The following is a 19296-nucleotide window of genomic DNA, read 5'->3' on the forward strand; positions in this document are numbered from 1 at the left end:
GTGTTAGAGGCCAGAGGCCAATTTCAAGTGTCAGTTGTTCCTCAGGAGCCCTCCACCTTGATTCATGAGGCAGAGTCCCTTACTGGCCTGCGGTTCACTGATACAAGTTACCCAGTGAGCCGTGGGGATCCAGCTGTCTCTGCATGTCCCCAGCCCTCACACACATGTGCTGCTGCACCAGCTTATCACATGGGTCCTGGGCATGGATGTTACGTATTCATACCTGTGCAGCAAACACTTTGTTGTCTCCCCAACTCTGGGCCTCTCATTCTGTTAGCCGTTCTAGAGTCCCTGGCTCATCTACTTTGCTTTCATTATCTGCCCTCTAGTGTGCCCTGGCATGGACATCCGGAACAACCTGACCAGGCTTCATGAGCTGGAGAACTGCTCGGTCATCGAGGGCCATCTGCAGATCCTCCTGATGTTCAAAACCAGACCTGAAGACTTCCGAGACCTCAGTTTCCCCAAACTCATCATGATCACAGACTACCTGCTTCTGTTCCGTGTCTATGGCCTGGAGAGCCTGAAAGACCTCTTCCCCAACCTCACGGTTATCCGCGGCTCCCGCCTCTTCTTCAACTATGCCCTGGTCATCTTTGAGATGGTCCACCTGAAGGAGCTGGGCCTCTATAACCTCATGAACATTACCCGGGGCTCTGTCCGCATCGAGAAGAATAATGAACTCTGCTACCTGGCCACCATTGACTGGTCCCGGATCCTCGATTCTGTGGAGGACAACTACATCGTACTGAACAAAGATGACAACGAGGAATGTGGGGATGTCTGTCCGGGCACTGCTAAGGGCAAGACCAACTGCCCCGCCACCGTCATCAATGGGCAGTTTGTGGAACGGTGCTGGACACACAGTCATTGTCAGAAAGGTATGCTGGAGGGCAGCGTGGCTTTAGGCATTCCTTCGTAGTTAGTAGACCCAGGAGCAGTAGGCTTCTGTAGAAGTTTAGGTGAAGGCTATAGAGTGCAAACCCTCAAGGGTTTGGTAGAAAGTCTATCTTCACCAAAATACACTCATCCCTTTTATTTGTGACAGACACATTCCACTGTGGTGAATATATATATTGTGTGTGTGTGTGTGTGTGTGTGTGTGTGTGTGTGTGTGTGTGTGTATACTTTTCTGTTGATATGACAGAATGCCCTAACAAAAATAAGCGGAGTGAGCTGGGGCATTTGAGAGTGCTTGGTGCTCTTCTAGAGGACTCAAGTTGAATTTCCAGTCTGAACTTAGAACTGCATCTGATTCCATCCCCAAAAGGTCCACACCCCTGGCCTCTGAGGGTACTTGTTGGGCATGCAGACACACGCACGCATGCACGCACGCACGCACGCACGCACGCACGCATGCACGCACACACACACACCCCATCCACGTGGTAAGAGATTAACAACCATAACTAGTACTGAATAGAATAATTTTAATGATATTCCTAATAAAATTTGGAAGAATCCTCACTCTTACACTTGGGGGATACCGTTAAGATAAAATAAATGTTATTTGAATATAGTCATCGTGTCTTGACAACTAGTCTTAGACCTGAAGTTGATTCACATCTTAGGTATGGCAGAACAGGACATCTTGAGACTTTATTGTACCGCTCAGAAAAGTACATGATTTGAAACATTATGAGTTGATTATTTCTAGAATCTTCCATTTGATATTATACAATTAACTGTGGGCTATTGAGACTGCTGGGGAGAGATGAATAAGTATACTAAACCTTGGCCATTGTAGTAGGCAAGCAGCCACAGTTAGGTGTCAAGACATGGGTGTGGTTCATATGTCATAAAAACCTTTTATTTATAAAAAATAAGTAGGGACCAGAGTTTTCATGAGGGTTGTTTATCACCTTGTATGTTGGATAGTGAATGTTCCTGTAGTTGTCTGCTTGGTTGAGAAGTAGAATATGGAAGGGTATGGATTCGATTTAGCATGTTTTTCTTTTCTTTTCTTTGTTTCTTTCTTTTTTTAGACAGGGTTTGGCCGTCCTGGGCTCTCTTTGTAGACCAGGCTGGCCTTGAACTCATAGCGATCCACTTGCCTCTGCCTCTCCAGTGCTGAGATTACAGGCGTGTGCCACCACCCCTGGCCAGCATGTTTTTCTTATCTGATCATAGAAGTCAATTTGTAAGAGATACTCAGAAAAAGAAAACTGTCAAAATCCAATTTTGATGAGAGCAGCTCATTTTTGTTTTACATTTTCATGTATCTGACTGTCTGTCTGTCTGTCTGTCTGTCTGTCTGTCTGTCTATCTATCATCATCACCATCATCTATCTCTCTATCCTCTGTGTGTGTGTTCACACACGTGTGTGTAACTGTGTAACATGGCCCACATGGAGGTTAGAGAACAATTTGTAGGTGTCAGGTTTTTTTTTTTTTTTTTTGCGCTTTCCATATGTGTGGTCTAGAGGATCAAACTAAATTAGTCAGGCTGGTGACAAGTGTCGTTATCCACGGAGCCATCTCTCTGCTCCCTTCATGGGTCTGTTGCTTTGCATTTCTTTAGCCTTCTGAGTTATTAGATCATTTCAGTTTTTTTAAAGAAAGAATTTGATTGTTTTGGGGGTTCAAGCTTTATTTATTTTTTTAATAACTTTTATTTTATGTATACGGGTATTCTGCCTGCATGAATGCCTGTGTGCCTCATGTGTGCCCTGGAGAGGGTGTTGGAGCCCCCTGGAATCGTAGCTACTAATGGTTGTCAACTGCCTTGTGGGTGTTGGGAATTGAACCTAGATCTTCTGCAAGAACAGCAAGTGTTCTTAGCTGCTGAGCCATCTCTCCAGCTCCATGTTTGTTTCTTTTAGGCTTGTTTTCCAGAAATGAAAATTCTGGGTCAGAGGCTCCAGATTTGGATTGCTAAATGGCTTTCCAGAAGTGCTGGACCTGTGGACTGGACTCCCCGCCTTGAGTGGAGAGAACTGGCCTTTTTTTTTTTTTTTAATCTTTCACAAAGTCCTGGGGTGGGTGAGAAGCCCATACTGTGACTGTTTATCTTTGTGTGTGTTTGGTTTCAGGGCAGAGCCTTTGAAAACATGTTTACTTATCATTCTGGATTTCTCGGCTTTTGACTTCCCTTGTCTGAGGACCTCTGTGGGATCTGGAGAGTCTAATGTCTAATTTTCTTCTTTGAAGCTCGTTAATCCTTTGTCAGTCTCGTTTGTGAACCTTCTTGTTCAATGGGGGGAATATTCCTGATTGTTCAGAGCTGCTGGAGAGTAATGGTGGCGTTGATGAGGATTCACTGCAAAGCCTCTGTCCCTGAGGAGGGCTATGCTGTACCACTGAGCAGTGCTCCCAGCCCCTCGCTGGGGGATTCTAAGCAGGGCCTCTGAGCTGATTTTCACATCACCTTTTTTATGCCTTACACTTAGAAAAATCTCTACCCATAAGATAATCTTTTGTTTAATATTAGCTATTACCATGTAGACACAGCTTTCACTCTCAGCTCTGGGGAGCTGTCCATGTATGTAATTCAGTGGGGTGTCTGTGTGCCCCTTAGAGACTCACCGGGGAGTTTTGATGCTGTTTGTGGTGGAAACCAAATTAGATGTGATAGCAGTCATCTGCAATCCCAGTTCTGGGGAGACCGAGGCAGGATGGTGGCAAATGTGAGGCCACCCGAAATTATAAAGTGAGACCCTTTACCTCTGAAAAGAAGAAAGAATAAAAGAGAGAAGGAGGCAGAAAGAGACAAAAAGTAAAGGAGACATTCTGTTTTAAAGAAGGAAGAAGAGGAGGGAAAAAGAGAATGAGAAGGAAAGAAAGAAAGGAAGGAAGGAAGGAAGGAAGGAGAAAGTGTCTCACATCCTGTGGCTGCTTCTGCCTCCCTTTCCTGTTCCTGGTCATTTATGTTGAGTGCTAGCTTTTATTGTGTTTTGGTGTCCAAGAGAGCAGTTCATTAACTGTTTATGGCTTCAGTGACCTCATTCACATGTTGTAAAATTCCCTGGGAAGGAAGTGATTGGGAGAAAGGAAGCGGGTGGCTTAGGAGTTAGCACACAGAGCATAGGGAAGGGAGGGGGAGGAAACGTTATTTATTTCTGCCCCGACATGAACCCAAAGAGGCAATGAGTGTTGGATCTTTGAACTTGTGGGTGAGGTTTTTATGGGAACTCCTGAGGAGGAGTTTTAGACAACAGGAGTTGGGGTATGTTTCAGCTTTCAATTGCTGTGTTAAACACCTTGACCAAAAGCAACTTGGGTAGGAAAGAGTTAATTTCACTTTATAGTTTGTTATCTAGGGGGATGAGGGCAGGAATACAGGGTAGAACCCTGGAGGCAGGAGCTACTGCGGAGACTATGGAAGAATGCTGCTTACTTGTTTGCTTCCCATAGATTTCTTCAGTCTGCTTTCTTATAGAACCTGGGACCACCAGTCTAGGGGTTGGCACCCCCTAGAATGAAGCTGGGGCCCCCCACATCAGTTATTAGTCAAGACTACCTCCAAAGAATTGCCTTACAGGCTGATCCTATGGAGGTATCTTCTTAATGAACATTCAGTCTTCCCAGTTAGATCTAATCTGTGTCAAGTTGACAAAACCCAGCCAGGATTGGGAGGAGATATGGAGAGGACAGATGGTTGAGGGGATGAAAATATTACCCTTGGAAAGGTTTGGAGAACCCTGGATCGCAGGGACAAAGTGTTGTAAAGCTATGTCTCCAAAGAAGGTGTGTGATGGGAATAAAGACATGGTAGAACCCAAGGCAGCCTTTGGGCCTGGAATTTTCTAGAGCCTGTGAGTTCTGGCCTGGGGCTGGGTGGTGGTCTAGATGTAGAGGTAGATCAACACTCACTTGTGGGGAGAGAAGTTTTTCACCGGGACAGAACAGAGTCCCCAGGTACCTGCTGAAGTATCCAGGTTCTCCTTTGTGTTTTGAGCACAGTGAATTAGACCAGAGACATGTGGTTAGAAGCAGAAACAGAACATTCTGGACAATGGGAGTAGACTAATGAGCCAAGAAAAAACCTAAAAAGCTCTGGACCACTAGAGTCATGTGACCCTTTAGAGACCATTTCCATGGCACCCACCTCACTCAAGATTGTGTGTCATAGACTTTTCCTTCTTCATGCAAGCACACACGTGTATGCTGTACATATGTACACAACCATACAGATGAACACACATACGTAATAGTAATTGGAAAATACCCAAGCCTCTAGAAGTCACATTTTGAAAGTACACCATTTTACGTAGATTGATGAAACTGCACTGTTTTTTCCCCCCTGTGGTATGATTGTGACTTTGCCCACTGTTTCCATACTTATATGCTATGCCGTTCTCCTTTTAGTCAGTTGATGCCCATCTTGGCTACGTGGACTGCTGCTGCATCTCATTGCTCATGTTCAAGTAGGGCTCATTTTACCTAGTCTCAGTTCGAAGGCTTAAATAGGCATGCCAGTAATTCTCATACGCCAAAGGTAAGGCGCGAAGTTGGTGGCTCTCAACCTTCCTAATGCTCCAGTCTTTAATACAGTTCCTCATGTTGTCATGACTCCCCGACGACAAAATTATTTCACTGTTACTTCATAACTATAATGAGTCATAATGTAAATATTTGATATGCAGGGTATCAGATATGAGACACCAAAGGGCTCGTGACCCACAGGTTGAGATCCAATGGTTTTAAAGGATGCACTGAAAGTTTTGAGAGAGATGAGGAAAGAAGGAAGGAAGGAAGGGAAAGAGACAGAACACATATAATAATATTGACTACACTATATTGTTATGCTTTATTATTAGTTGTCAATCCCCCTGTCTTCTAATTCTTCTAATTTATAAATTCTATCATTTCCCTATCAATCATCTGTGTGTGTGTGTGTGTGTGTGTGTGTGTGTGTGTGTGTGTGTGTGAGAGAGAGAGAGAGAGAGAGAGAGAGAGAGAGAGAGAGAGAGAGAGAGAGAGAGAGAGAGAGTTTCACTATGTGGGTCCTCAGGAAACACACCTAGGTAGTTTGGTACATGTGGTGGTAAATGCCTTTACCTGCTGAGACATCTCTCTGGCCCACACATATTAGTTTTTGAGACAGGCTGTCTTACTGAGCCTAGAGCTCATCAAATTCTTCTACTGGCTGGCCAGCCACAGAGGTCCTCCTGCCTCTGTCTCCTAGTGATGGGACTACAGGTGCATGTCTCTAAGCCTGGATTTTTACATGGGTTTTGGGGATCTGAACTCAGGACCTTATGCTTGCAGGCAAACGCTTTACCCATGGAACCATTTCCCTGTCCCTAATGTTCAAATCTTTAATAGTAAATATTCAGATTTACTTGACAAGGGCACAGTTTTTTTTCTTTTTGTTTTTTTTGTTTTTTGTTTTTTTTTAAAAGATTCTTAGGGATCTCAATGGCAAGATGGTGATGATGATGGTGGTGGTGGTGGTGATGATCATGATCATGGTGACGACTATTTTTGGATTTTCATGACAGGGTTTCTTTATGTAGCCCTGGCTATCCTGGACTTGCTCTGTAGACCAACCAGGCTGGCCTCGAACTCGGAGAGATCCGCTTGCCTCTGCCCCCTGAGTCCTGGAAACATAGGCGTGTGCCACCGTGCCCAGCTGGAAAGCTTAATTTTTTCTGCATTTCTCCTGAGAGAGTACTGTCCCAATCATTTATGGAAGACTTGGGATAGAGGTCAATGCATACTTATGAAGAGGTGGTTCTGCCTGGCTTGACTGGTGACTTGGTAACTGGTCTAACTGGTTTTTTTTTTGGCTTGATGAAATCCATTGGCCAGTTACTTCCCATCCTGACATCAGATCCTTGTGGGAATTGAAATCTGTTATTTGTCAGTGAACACCTGATGTGCCCCATGGAGGTGCCAGGGACCTTGGTTCAGCTGTGGTGTGCTCTGTATGTGCCTCTCTCTTTCCTTGTGCTTGCTAGAACTTTCATTAACTGAAGGGGTCATGGATGTTGAATTGTTATTTTTATTTGTTGGTTCTTTCTTTAAAATTTAATCACTTTACATCCTGATTGTAGTCCCCTCCCTCATCTCCTCCAGGTCCACCCTCCTTCCCTCATCCCCCCTTCTCCCTCCCCTACTTGTCAGAAAGGGGGGCCCTCCTCCCCTATCATCTGACCTCAGCCTATCAAGTCTCATGTGGACTGTCTGCATCCTCTTCCTCTATGGCCTGGCAAGGCTGCCCTACCAGGGGGAAGTGATTAATGAGTGGGCACCAGAGGCATGGATTTTTTTTTTTTTTAAATAGGCTTTCATGTATAGTCCCAGATTGGCCTCAAACTTTTTGCAATCCCCCTGCTTCTGTCTTCTGAGTGTTGGGAGTCCAGCATTCCTGGCTAAGACACTGTTGTCTGATTGTGGTAAACTATATTTAGTAAGTACATTGATAACAGAGTGTCACCATCCTTATGCTTTTATTCTGGAACGTTCTTATCATACCCCCTCCACACCCCCAAAAGAGATTCTCTGCCCATTATTACTCACTCCTCAATCTTAATTCCCACAGCTCCTGGCAACGAGTGAGCAGTCAGCTTCCCAGCCGTGTAGATTCACCTCTTCTGGACATTGCTGAGGCACAGAATCAGATAATATGTAGCTTATTACATGTTCTTTCCTTTGAGTACAATGTTCTCAAAATTCACTCACATAGCAATTTCATTAAGTCTTGATTTTGTCTTTTATGTCTGAGTAATAGCTCATCATAATGAATCTTGCCCATTTTACCACTCGACCAGCATTTGTGATGTTTACCCCCTTCAGTTATTTGAAATAGGCCTTCTGCAAACACTTGTGCTCCAGATCTCGTCCGTGTCAGTTCTTTACCTTTAAGTAATAAGTAACTAACTTTTGTAGGGTTGAAGTTCAGAGCCAGGGTCTTGTGCATGCTAGGCAAATACATCACTGAGCTATATCCCCAGCGTTGGTATTGCTTCACCCCGACCCCCAGCGTCTGGATTACAGGCCACAGGCCACCACACCTGGCTTTTAAGTAGGTTCTGGGGATTGAATTCAGGTCCTCAGAGATGCATTACCCATGGATTCACGCCCTCCGCCCACCATAGCTCCTCTTTACATAGTGTAGGAATATTTATTAGTTTTCTTTTTTTTTTTTTTTCAGTTTAAATTCTCCCTTGGGGAAGTTAATACTGCCAACTTGACATTGTCTAGAATCACCTAGAATATAAGTTTTGGGTGTGTTTATGATGACATGTCTAGATTATATCAACTGAGGTGAGAAGATGCACCCTCACCGAGAGGCGATCATGCCCCGTCTTTGGGTTCTGAACTATGTAACAAGGAGAAAGCAAGGTGGCTCCTAGCACTCGGCAGCTACCTCCCCATCATGGCTTCCCGGTTGTGAGGGGCTGCACCCTGCAACTGTGAGCCTGAACAAGCCCTTCCTCCCTTAGGTTGCTTCTGTCAGGATTTCACTCTCATCCATGAGTAAAGTAAATAGTTCACGCCCCCTAAGGTGAAGTCCACCACTGTTTATTCTGTGTCTGTGCCCCTGACAGTCCCAGAAAAGAGGAAGGAGCGGCTTGAGAAGACTGAGCTTAACAAAGAGACTCTTCTAGTGAGAGGAGGAACCAGGAAGGGTAGGGACTGGCCAAAGCTGAGTGTGTCCATCTATGGGTGACCAAGACCCAGGAATGGTTTAGTTCCTTCTTGGCCTCAGCAAAGCAGAATGGGTGTGGTGGATAGGATGTCCGGCGCAGATGGTGAAGGGATTATGGAGAAAATCCCCAGCCTGAGTTTATCTTCTAGGCTGAGCTAACAACTCCTGATGGCCATTCACAGAAATCTTCCTGGGCACTGGGGAGTTAGCCCAGTTAGTAAAGACAACCTGTGTTTGATCCCCTATATATCTTTTTTTTTTAAGGTTTATTTATTATATATATATATATACAGTGTTCTGCCTGCATGTATGCCTGCACTCCAAAAGAGGGCACCAGATCTCATTATAGATGGTTGTGAGCCACCATGCGGTTGCTGGGACCTCAGGTTGTGGGGATCCCATCCCCCAATCGTAAAATTATTTTCATTGCTACTTCATAACTGTAATATTGCTGTTATGAATCTGTGAGCCACCATGTGGCTGCAGAACTCAGGGCAGACAGTGCTCTTAACCTCTGAGCCATCTCTCCAGCTCTTCCCCTATGTATCTTAATTCTTTTCCCATTGCTGTGACAAAGGAACTGACGAAAAGCGACTTAAGGGAGAAAGGCTTTCTTCGGCTCAGCGTCCAGGCAACGTGAGCTTCTCAGGCGCCAAAGAGTCACAGAAGCAGAGTCAGGCACATCCCATCTGCAGTCAAGAGTAGAGAACACTGAATTAATGAGTACATGCTTGTGCTCAGCTCATTTTCTCCAATGTCATTCAGTCCAGGATCTGGGCCTACAGGGTGATGCCCCACTATGGTGGCAGGGTCTTCTCACTTACCATCAGGACAGTCTCCTACATACATGCTCTCAGGCCAACTTAATCTAGACAGTCTCTCACAGAGGCTCCCTTCCTAGATGATTCTAGACCAGTGGCTCTCAGCCTGTGGGTTGCGACCCCTTTGAGGGTTGGGAGTATTCTTTCACAGTGGTCAACTAAGACCATCAGAAAATACATATATTTACACTAGATCCATAACAGCAATATTACAGTTATGAAGTAGCAATGAAAATAGTTTTATGATTGGGGGGATCCTTACAACGTGAGAAACTGTCTTAAAGGGTTAGAGCATTACTTGTTCTAGACTGTGTCAAGTTGACAACCAACACTAATCCTCAGACCATTTGAAAAAAGCTGTACATGGTGGTACATGCTGGCTTGCAGTCTCAGCATGGGAGAGGCAGGGGCAGGTGGATCACTGGGACTTTCTGGTCAGGCAGCCTAGCCTACTTGGCAGGCACTCGGCTGGATACAGACAGAATCTAGGACTTCAAGACCCATTAAATCTTTAACAATGGGATCTGTCACTTGGCAGCCACGTTTAAGGGGTTTTCTGGTGTAAGGCCAGCCTTGTTTTACCGTGGGTCCCACTTGCTTGTTGAACTTTCCTTTTGGCGTGGTGTTGACTTTGATTGGCAAGGCTTGCTTTGTTTTGTGTCTTGGGTTTTTGCCATCTCTGTTCATGAGTGAAATTGGGCCGTGTTCTTGGTTTGCTTCATTTTGCAATCTCTTCATTAAGTTTTGTTATCCGATCTTCTAGTTACTTAAAGTGAATTAGGTGGATTTCTGTTTTAAAGGTTTTGAACAACAGAGTAATTTCTAGGGAAATTTTATGGTTTAAAATCTTGGGACGGAATTCTGAGTGAGTGAGTGTGTGTGTGTGTGTGTGTGTGTGTGTGTGTGTGTGTGAGAGAGAGAGAGAGAGAGAGAGAGAGAGAGAGAGAGAGAGAGAGAGAGAGAGAAGAGAGACAGAAGGGGGCGGGGAGAAAGAGTTTAAGCTAAAATCGTTTTGTTGTTGTTTTCTCTTTTAAAACCCATCATAAGATCTGTTGGTTAACTTTTGTGTTTCATAGTTTTTTAAAATTATTGAGTTTTCCGAACTGAGAGTGTTACTGAGTTTATGATAGTTGTGTTTATGTGTTCTCCTTATTTAACTGAGAGCTGAGAGTCTTAAAATGTTGGATTTATTTATCCGTTCTTCTTTTAAAAAAAAAAAAATCCAGTAGTCATTGCTATGAACATAATTCTTTTCACTTTGTGCTTATTCTAACCTATGCTTTTAGTTTTGCTTTTTAAAAGATCCCCCTTAGTGTGGATTTTTTAGAAGGAATTACATATCTAAATCTTTTGAATATATTCCAAAGTGTGAAATGAACAAATAAAAAGAATCTTATTTTATTTAAACATAGGCTTGCATTTGATAGTCAGAGGTTCTACCCCTGAGCCATGCCCCTGGACCTTCACTGAAGAATGCTATACAGGGTCTTTAACCATTAAGCAACACCTCCAGGTCTAATTTCATTTTTTTTTTATGCAATTAAAGCTTTTAAGGGTACACGTTCACTCTTGATTTGGCTTCTGCTGCTCTTATCTGTCCTGGATATATATATATAGCTCGTTTTCTTTATTGTCTAACAAGTCTCTGATGGTATTTTAATATATATTTTTATTCTCCATTGCAACAAAAAGTATCTTTCAATTATGTTACATAAATATTCTTGCTGCCCTAAATCATCCTTACTTTATAGGATATTTTCCAACAGGTAAGATAGGTTCAATGAAAGTTAACCGATTTGTGCATATAGACACTGGAGTAACGGGGCGGAGGTGGGGGGAGGGTGGGGGAGGGGGACGACAACAGATGGCCAGACCCTTGTATTGATTGTACCTTCTCTGGTTGAGTGTGCTTAAGTCACTGAGTTTGAGGGTTGGAAAAAAATAAAGAAGTTTCACTGTTTGCTAGATTTATTTTTGTTGCTGTAATGAAATATGATGACAAAAAGCAACTAGGGAGAGAGGGGCTTACCTCAGCTTACAATCCAGGTGACATTCCATTATTGTGGGGAACTCAGGGCAGAAACTTCAATCAGCTGGTCATCACATCAGCAGTGAAGTGTAGAGAGGAACGCTTGCTTACTCTGGTCCATTTCTCTGCACGGTTCAGGGCGCCCTGCTTAGGGAATGATGCTGCCCATAGTGGGTGAGGGCTTCCCACATCAATTAACTTAACTAAGATCCTCCACTCATGTAACATACACACACACACACACACACACACACACACACACACACACACACACACACACAGAGGCCAACCCAATGTAGACAATCCCTCACTGGGTCTCTCTTCCCATGTGATTCTAGGTTGTTGACTAAAACTAATCTTCACTCGGTGTGCCGGGTTATCAGAGTGTCTAGTTGATGGGGCTTTAACTAGCTTTTATGTTTTTATTCTGAGACAGACTTCCTATGTATCTTAGATTGGCCTTGAACTACGGCTCCTCCTCTTCCATCTCTGTATTCCATCTGTGTAGCCGTATTTTTGGCTACTTTATGGGTTCTTATATTTACCACCCTTTTGCACCCCAATCCCTCCCAAGCCCCCAACACTAGGTAAGTGAGAAAAGTTAGAAGGGAGGGATAAGGGACTTTTTTAGATTACTTCTGCTGATTAGGGGCATGACGTTCCTTGGGGCAGGGTTGATCTTCCTGTCAGGATGTTCAATTTCTTCTTCTCACCTCTATTTGTATAACCACTTGACAAATCGCAACTAACAGCAACAAACAACCAGCCAACACAGCAACAGTGCCTCTCGGGGTCCTAGCATGTATATATCTCCTCTGAAAAGCTCCCAGAATTCCAAATGTCACATGCTCACAGAAACTATCCTCAGCTGGCAAAACCAGGTCCCTCTCAGAGCATGAGACAAATCATAGTTAGCAGCTGTGCACAGTCTGAAACAGTCCCATATCCTTCACCTGGGATTAAAATAGAAACATATTTGCGTAACAACTGGGTTTTTAAAGAAATCAAAATTCTCACTACATCCTCGTGCAGGAATGACACGTGTGTGCCACATATCTAGAGTTACGTTGCTCTGAGGATGAGACTGGGGATCTCCTGCCTGCCAGGCCAGTGCAATCCTGCTGAAGTTTATCCTTAGCCTTTGGATTTTTCAGACAGACTCTATTAGCTCAGGCTGGCCCAGTACTGGGTGTAGCTGAGGATGTCCCACTAGGCCCAGTTTTATATTTATATGAAATCCAGGCCCTCATACAAGCTAGGCAAGTACCCTACGACCTGTGCCATATCCTCACAGTGTGAACCCCCAATACAGTTTTAAAGTTTTTTGGGGGGGATAGTGATGGCCCCAATATGTGAGCTAGAAGTCCTGTGTTGAAGGCTGCAGGTGGCTTTTTGAGTTGAGTTGACTGTCGAGTTGACTGCAGGGCAAACATTCCCCAGCAGCAGGAGCGGTAGGTGAAGTCTGAATGCAAATTCATAGTGTGCAGCTCTCCAAGGGAAAACACCAACTTCCTCCATCCAGATGCCTGGCTTTATGGTGCTGCCAGGGCAGGTGTTTACAAAACCACTCTCTCTTTTTTCTCTTCTTGTGTTTGTGGTTTTATGGTTTGGGTTTTCAAGCTCTTGCCCAGGGCTGAGTGTGACCTGTCAGTCTACCTTCCCTTGTGGCCTTCTTGTCTATTTCTGGCCTTCAGCGTGAGCTTGCTGAAAAGCTAGTATGACTTGGGGGTGATGTCAGACAGACTTTTCTTTAGAAGGGCACCGTGATTCATCTTTGTATTTAATGGGCCTGTGTCATGTGAAAAGTATGACTGTAGTAGTTTTTGTTTGAAATCTAATAAGGGATTTTGCATCTGCCATCTGGCGGCTGTGTTCCTTCTTATTCTTTTTGACTGAGACTACTGTTGAGGGGTAGGAAATGGATTTTGCAGTGTTGCTGACATCCACCCAGAGGCTCTGTCCTCTTTCCTTAAACTTCATTTTTTTTTTTTTTTTTAAATGCGACCCAGAGACAGATACCAGGCAGCTGTGCTTGGTGGGTCTGGCTTTGTATTCTTCTTCATGAGTGTATGTTATAGCCTCTTGTAGCCTGTAGCCTGGCTGGCCTTGCCTTGAACTCACTGCATGGTTGAACCTGCCTTTCAATGCCTTATCATCCAGCCTTTACCTTCTAATTTCACCATAGGACTACAGGTGTGTGCCACAATATGAATATGTATATGTGTGCATATATATGTATGTATATATATATATGGGCATATATAAAGTACATACATGTATGTACACACATATATACGTATGTATACATATATATGTGTGTGTCTGTGTATATACACACATTTGCTTGTTTGTGTGTGTCAGGTTGGGGGTTGGGCAGCGTGCTAAGGCAAGTGTGTGTGGCGGTCAGAAGACCATTTGTAGAAGGCGGTAGTAGGTTCCCTTCTGTTACGTGCGTGAGCCCTAGCGGTTGAACTCCAGATGTCAGGCGTTATTGTAAGTGTCTTCAATCGCTGCGGTGTCTTGCTGGCAATTTATTTGTAAATATTGATTGGTTGATTGATTGACTTGGAGTCTCACTGTGTGACTCAGTAGCCTTGAACTCCTGGGTTCAGGTACTCAAGTGCTCTCCCAGCCTCAGCTTCTGGAGTGCCTGAGATTACAGGTGTGTGTCACCATGCTTAGCAGGAGGCAGGCTCCCCCCCCCCCCCCCCCGCTCCCCCTGCCTCCCGCCCCACACATGTGTATGCATGCACGAGGAGACCAGATGTCTCCTTAGGTGTTGTTTTTCCTCAAATACCTCTACCTTGTTTTATTTTTAAAATTTATTTTATGTTTATGAGCGTTTTGTAGGAATATTCTCAGAGGCTAGAAAGAGGCTATTGGATTCCCCTGAAACTGGAGTTCCAGGCAGTTGTGAGCAGCCATTTGGATTCTGGGAGTTGAACCTGGGTTTTCTGAAGAGCAGCTAGTGCATTTAACCTCTGAGCCGTCTCTCTAGCCTTCTACCTTGATTTTTGAGGCAGAGTCTCTCACTGAAATTGGGGTGGCTCAGATGGCTGCCCATTGCGCTCCAGGGGCCTTTTTGTTGCTGTCTCTCTTAGGGCTGGGATCACAAGCACCTGTTGCTTGTCTTTGTGGATGTCAGCATGCCATTGTTGTTGTTGTCTCCTTCTGCCACTCCCCAAAAATCTACTGGGGATTGAATTCAGGTCTTCATGGTTTGGGGGCACACCCTTTAATCCCTGAGCCAACCCCTGCCCCTTTGGTTTTTCTAGGCTGCATTTTAAATGTCACAAAGGATCTAAGAGACATGCGTGCAAATCTCTTTGGTTGTACAATCTTATAGCAGAGTGTTTGTTTCAGAGAAGAGAGAACCAGAGGTTTAAAATATTTTTAATATTTATTTAGTATTTATTTCCTTATTTATTTAATTTTGGGTATGGCATCTGTTGGCTTTCATTGTCAATCTAGAACCACTTGGGAAGAGATTTCTCACTGTCTACACTGGGTTGGCCTGTGGGGGTTTGTCTTAATCACATTACTTCACACCACTGTGGGAAGTATCATTCCCAGGGCTTGAGATGGAAAAGGTAATGAGCACAGCATGTATGCTTTTGTCTTTGCTCTGCATCCTGAATGTGATCAGCCGCTTCAGATTCCTGCCACACTGATTTCCCCAGTGATGGGCTGTAACCAGGAACCCGGAGCCAAATAGTCTCCTTCCCTAAGTTGCATTTGTTAGGGTATTTAACCCAGCAACAGAAACGAAACCAGAAAGAGGTGTGGCAGGTTTCTTTGCTGGTCTTGAACTCCTGGGCTCAAGCCATCTTACTTGAGTATTCTGTCTCTAGAGTATCCCAAGGCCTGGGTCAAACTATTTTCAAATTGTATCGATCAGGACCTGTGGTTTGGATAAGCACTATCCTGATAGACTCACATATTTGAACACTTGGTCCCCAGGTGGGGGCCTCGTTTGGCGAAGGTTGTGGAACCTTTAGGAGGTGGGGCCTAGATGGAGGAAGTGGATTGTTGGAGATGGGTCTCCCCACTTCCTGTCCGCTTTATTTCCTCTTCCTAGCTGCACACTCAGGTCACTCCGCAGTTGCCAGCCGCCATGCCTTCCCCTCCATGGTGGGTTGCATCCCTTCAAGCTGTGAGTCCAAATGGACCACTCATCCTCTTAGTTGCTTCTTCTCAAAGAAGTCATCACAACAATGGGGAAATTAGTGAAATCACTAAGAGGATTTCTTACTCAAACTTTTTCCTAATTTTAAAAACTGAAGGTGGGTCTCACTGGTAAAGCCTATCCCTGAAGCATGATTGAACAGCCACACCAATTAAAAAAAAAAAAAAAAAAAAAAAAGACCTAAATACAGTGGCTGGAGAGGGGCTTCAGTGGCTAAGAGCACTGCTGAGCAAGTGTGATAACCAGAATTCAAACTCCCAGCTCCCACATAAAAAACCAAGCGTGGCCATGTACGTCTCTGTAATGTCCTCTCTGTCAGGGAGTGGAAGCAGGAGGATGACCAGCACTTGCTGGCTGCCAGCTTAGCCCTAGGTTCAGTGAGAGACCCTCTCTAATGGGAACAGAGTGAAGAGTAGTAGAGGTGACCAGCCAATAGCCTCTTCTGGCCTGTGTGCTTCACATGGGTGTGCATGGCTGCACACACGCGCGCGCGCGCGCACACACCCACCCCCCCACACACACTGTACTCCCCAAGTCCCTGCAAACCCACACCATTTACTGTGTCTGTAAAAATGTCTATTCTTTGTTTTGCGACTTGTCCTTTATTTCAGAACTATAGATGAAATTATGATATCACCAGCTGGGTGTACTGCTTATGACTGCCTTCCTAGATGGTTGGGAGGCTGAGGCAGGAGGATCACATTTTGTAGACCTTTGGCTACAGAGTGAGCCTGGGTAACTTGGCACAGTGGTGGAGTACTTGCTTAGCATGCCCAAGTCCCTGGATTCAATATTCTTCAAATAGTAACAGCAACAACAATAAGGGTAATAAATAAAATTCACCCACCCCCATACTTTTTTTTTTTTTTTGAGACAGGGCCTCATGTAGCCTCATATTTGGGTATTAGCTGAGGCTCTTGATCATCCTTCACGTCCTGAGACCTGGAATGACAGTCATGTGCCACCATGCCCGATTTTACGTGGAGACAGAATCTACCTTAGGGCCCTCTCTGTGCCAGGCAGGCATTGTTCTCAGCTGAGCCAATCCTCAGGCCCCACTTTGAGCCAGTGTTTCCTAGTGGGCTCTGCAAATAGACGTTCAGCTGGAATCCTGGGAGACTTGAGAAGAAAATGAGGCTGTTACCTGAGGCTTGTGGGCCAATCTGTGTTGCTTAGGTCTGTTTGGACTCCTCCCATTTATATGTGATATGAATTGCGCTTTTAATTGCTGCGTGAATGGCTGTTTGAAGATGTGCTACTATGTCACTGGCATGAAAAACAAAACAAAACAAAACAAAGCTTGATACAGACTTAGCTATTTATCTCTGTTGACCTTGCAGATTGATCCCTAGTGATCTTTCTTCTGCTTCCCGGAGATAATTGTGCAAACAAGAAATGAACTTTGTCATTCGTGGTTCCTAGTGCATGGGAAACGGCATGCCTGAGTTGCTCCTGCCTGGGTGAGGCAGGGATGCTCCTCATTTCCCAAGTTTTCTTGTTAGTAGTGTATATTAATGATTCACAATGGTTTTCATATGGCGTTTTCACATGTGTATATAATGTTAGTTCGTCATAGTCCTCTCATCTTCCGTCCTCTCGTGCTGCTCACCTTAACTCTTTTTAAATAGTCTGTCTACTTTGATGCCTTGACCTAGCCTTGCGATTGCTTTCAGGAGTGTGGTCAACCTGCCAGTGGCCATACCATTGAAGAAACTGTCTCTTCCTGTCTCCTAGCAACTCCGGCTGTCTACCAGAGAGGGGTGGGAGCCTTGCGAGACCTTCCTCCTCCTAATTGTTAACTGCTTGGCAATCTTCTGGGAGGGGTAGGACCTTGTGTCCCCTTTCTTCCAGCAACCTTTAACTGCTTATCAATCCTTAAAGGGATGGGGACTCATGAGCCTCTCCCTTCAACGACTGTTAGCTGCCTATCTTTAGGGAAAGGCGTGGCCTCACGAGCCTCTCTAGTAAGTACTAACTCTCTAAAAACCCGCATTGGTGGTAGTGGGGTTCTCCTGGTAAAGGTCTACCTTCAGCAATTGTTAGTTATCCTGAGGGAGAAGTGGGCCATCATGGGCCCCTCTCCATAGTAACCATTAACTGCCAATAATGGATTTTCTGGGAGATTACAAGGCCTTGCTAGCTTTTGCTTCTTCATGATGGAATGTCATTGGGGTCAGTCATATGCAGGCCTTGTGCAGGCAGTTACAGCTTCTGTGTACTCAATAGGCCTACTGTCTATCATGCCTGGGAATCAGGGGAGCCAAGACACAAGACCCACTGGAGGCCACACCCATACTGTATGTAAACCTACCGTAGACCAAAGCCAGAGCTTCTGAACTGGCCAAGTAATATGGGGCACATTCACCAAATGGTACCCAAGTGGACAACATTGACATAAATGGGTTCCTCTCTCAGTATCCTCAAGGTGCACTTGTGATTCATGTTGTTGAGAGAACAGTCTCATCAACTTTGTGAAGGGCACCCACCAGGGCTCCTGTCTTCTTTACTTTGTTTTTTGTTGTGTGACTCCTCCCTGAGATGGAAGTGTGTCTCAGTTCCTATTCCTGTTGCTGTGAGAAAATACATTGACAAAAGCAACCTAAGGGGTGGGGAGTGCTCAAGGGTATGGTCACAGCAGGAACTTGAAGCGGCTGGTCACATCACATCCCATGATCATGAAGTAGAACAGTGGGTGCATGCTAGTGCCCAGTTCCTTTTTTCTACTGAATACAGTGTAGGACTCAAGGAATGGTCCCATCCACAATTAAAGTGGGCCTTCCCACACCAATTAAAATAGTTAAGAGCATCCCCTAGAGGCCTGCTCAGAGGCCCATCTCCAAGATTCTGATTTTAGATTCTATAATTTATGCTACCCACAACAAGGTGGAAAAATATAAAAGTAGATATCAGGGCTGGAGTGGTGGCTCAGGGCTTAAGAGCACTGGCTGCTCTTCCAGAGGCCCCACATTTCATTCTCAGAGCCTATACAGTGGCTCACACCCATCTGTAACTGCAGCCTCAGAGGATCTCACATCCTCCTCTAGCCTGTGAGAGCACCAGGCATAGACGTGCATGCAGGCAAAACACCTAAACATATAAAAACAAATTAAAAAAATGAAAGTGGGTACCATAGTCTCATGGTAGAATGTGTAGTGTGTGTGTGTGTGTGTGTGTGTGTGTGTGTGTGTGTGTGTGTGTGTGTGTGTGTGTGTGTGTTTATGTGTGTGTTCTCTGGTCCTGAAGTTTTCCTGAAGGATGTAAACAAATGTCTATTTATCCTATATTGGGCACTGATGATGGTCTGAAGTAATTATAACACTGAAGTCCAACTTGATGATGGAGCCTTAGGTCTTGAGGTTGCCAGGCAAGTGCTGTACCAGTAAGGTACATCTTTAGCTTGTCTCCCATGCTTCCTTTTGTTGTTGTTGGTGTGTGTGTGTGCACCAGCAGGAATGCACCTGTGGAGATTAGAAAACAACTTTTGGAGAATGGATTTTGCCATCCACCTTCTTTTCCTGCTCAGTCTCTTTTACTGTGTTTTGGTGTTTTGTTTACCAGGCTAGTTGGTGTGTGAGATTTCAGGCCATTCTCCTGCGTCTGCCTTGTATTTTGTCATGGGAGTACTGGGATTTCAGACAGGTGCCACCATATCTGACTTTTATAC

The 19296-nt window shown here is 44.7% G+C and overlaps 1 protein-coding gene across 3 annotated transcripts in view; it reads left to right on the forward strand.

The window, feature by feature from the left end:
* The window catches only part of Insr (insulin receptor), a 126964-nt gene that overhangs the window by 22640 nt on the left and 85028 nt on the right, over positions 1–19296 (forward strand). For all 3 annotated transcript variants that reach the window (XM_051162934.1, XM_051162936.1, XM_051162937.1), the window contains exon 2: positions 330–881. In XM_051162934.1, coding sequence (XP_051018891.1) covers positions 330–881 — 552 coding nt within the window. The remainder of the gene's footprint in view (positions 1–329; positions 882–19296) is intronic.

This window comes from Acomys russatus, chromosome 19 (assembly GCF_903995435.1).
Source record: "Acomys russatus chromosome 19, mAcoRus1.1, whole genome shotgun sequence".
Lineage (NCBI taxonomy): Eukaryota > Metazoa > Chordata > Mammalia > Rodentia > Muridae > Acomys > Acomys russatus.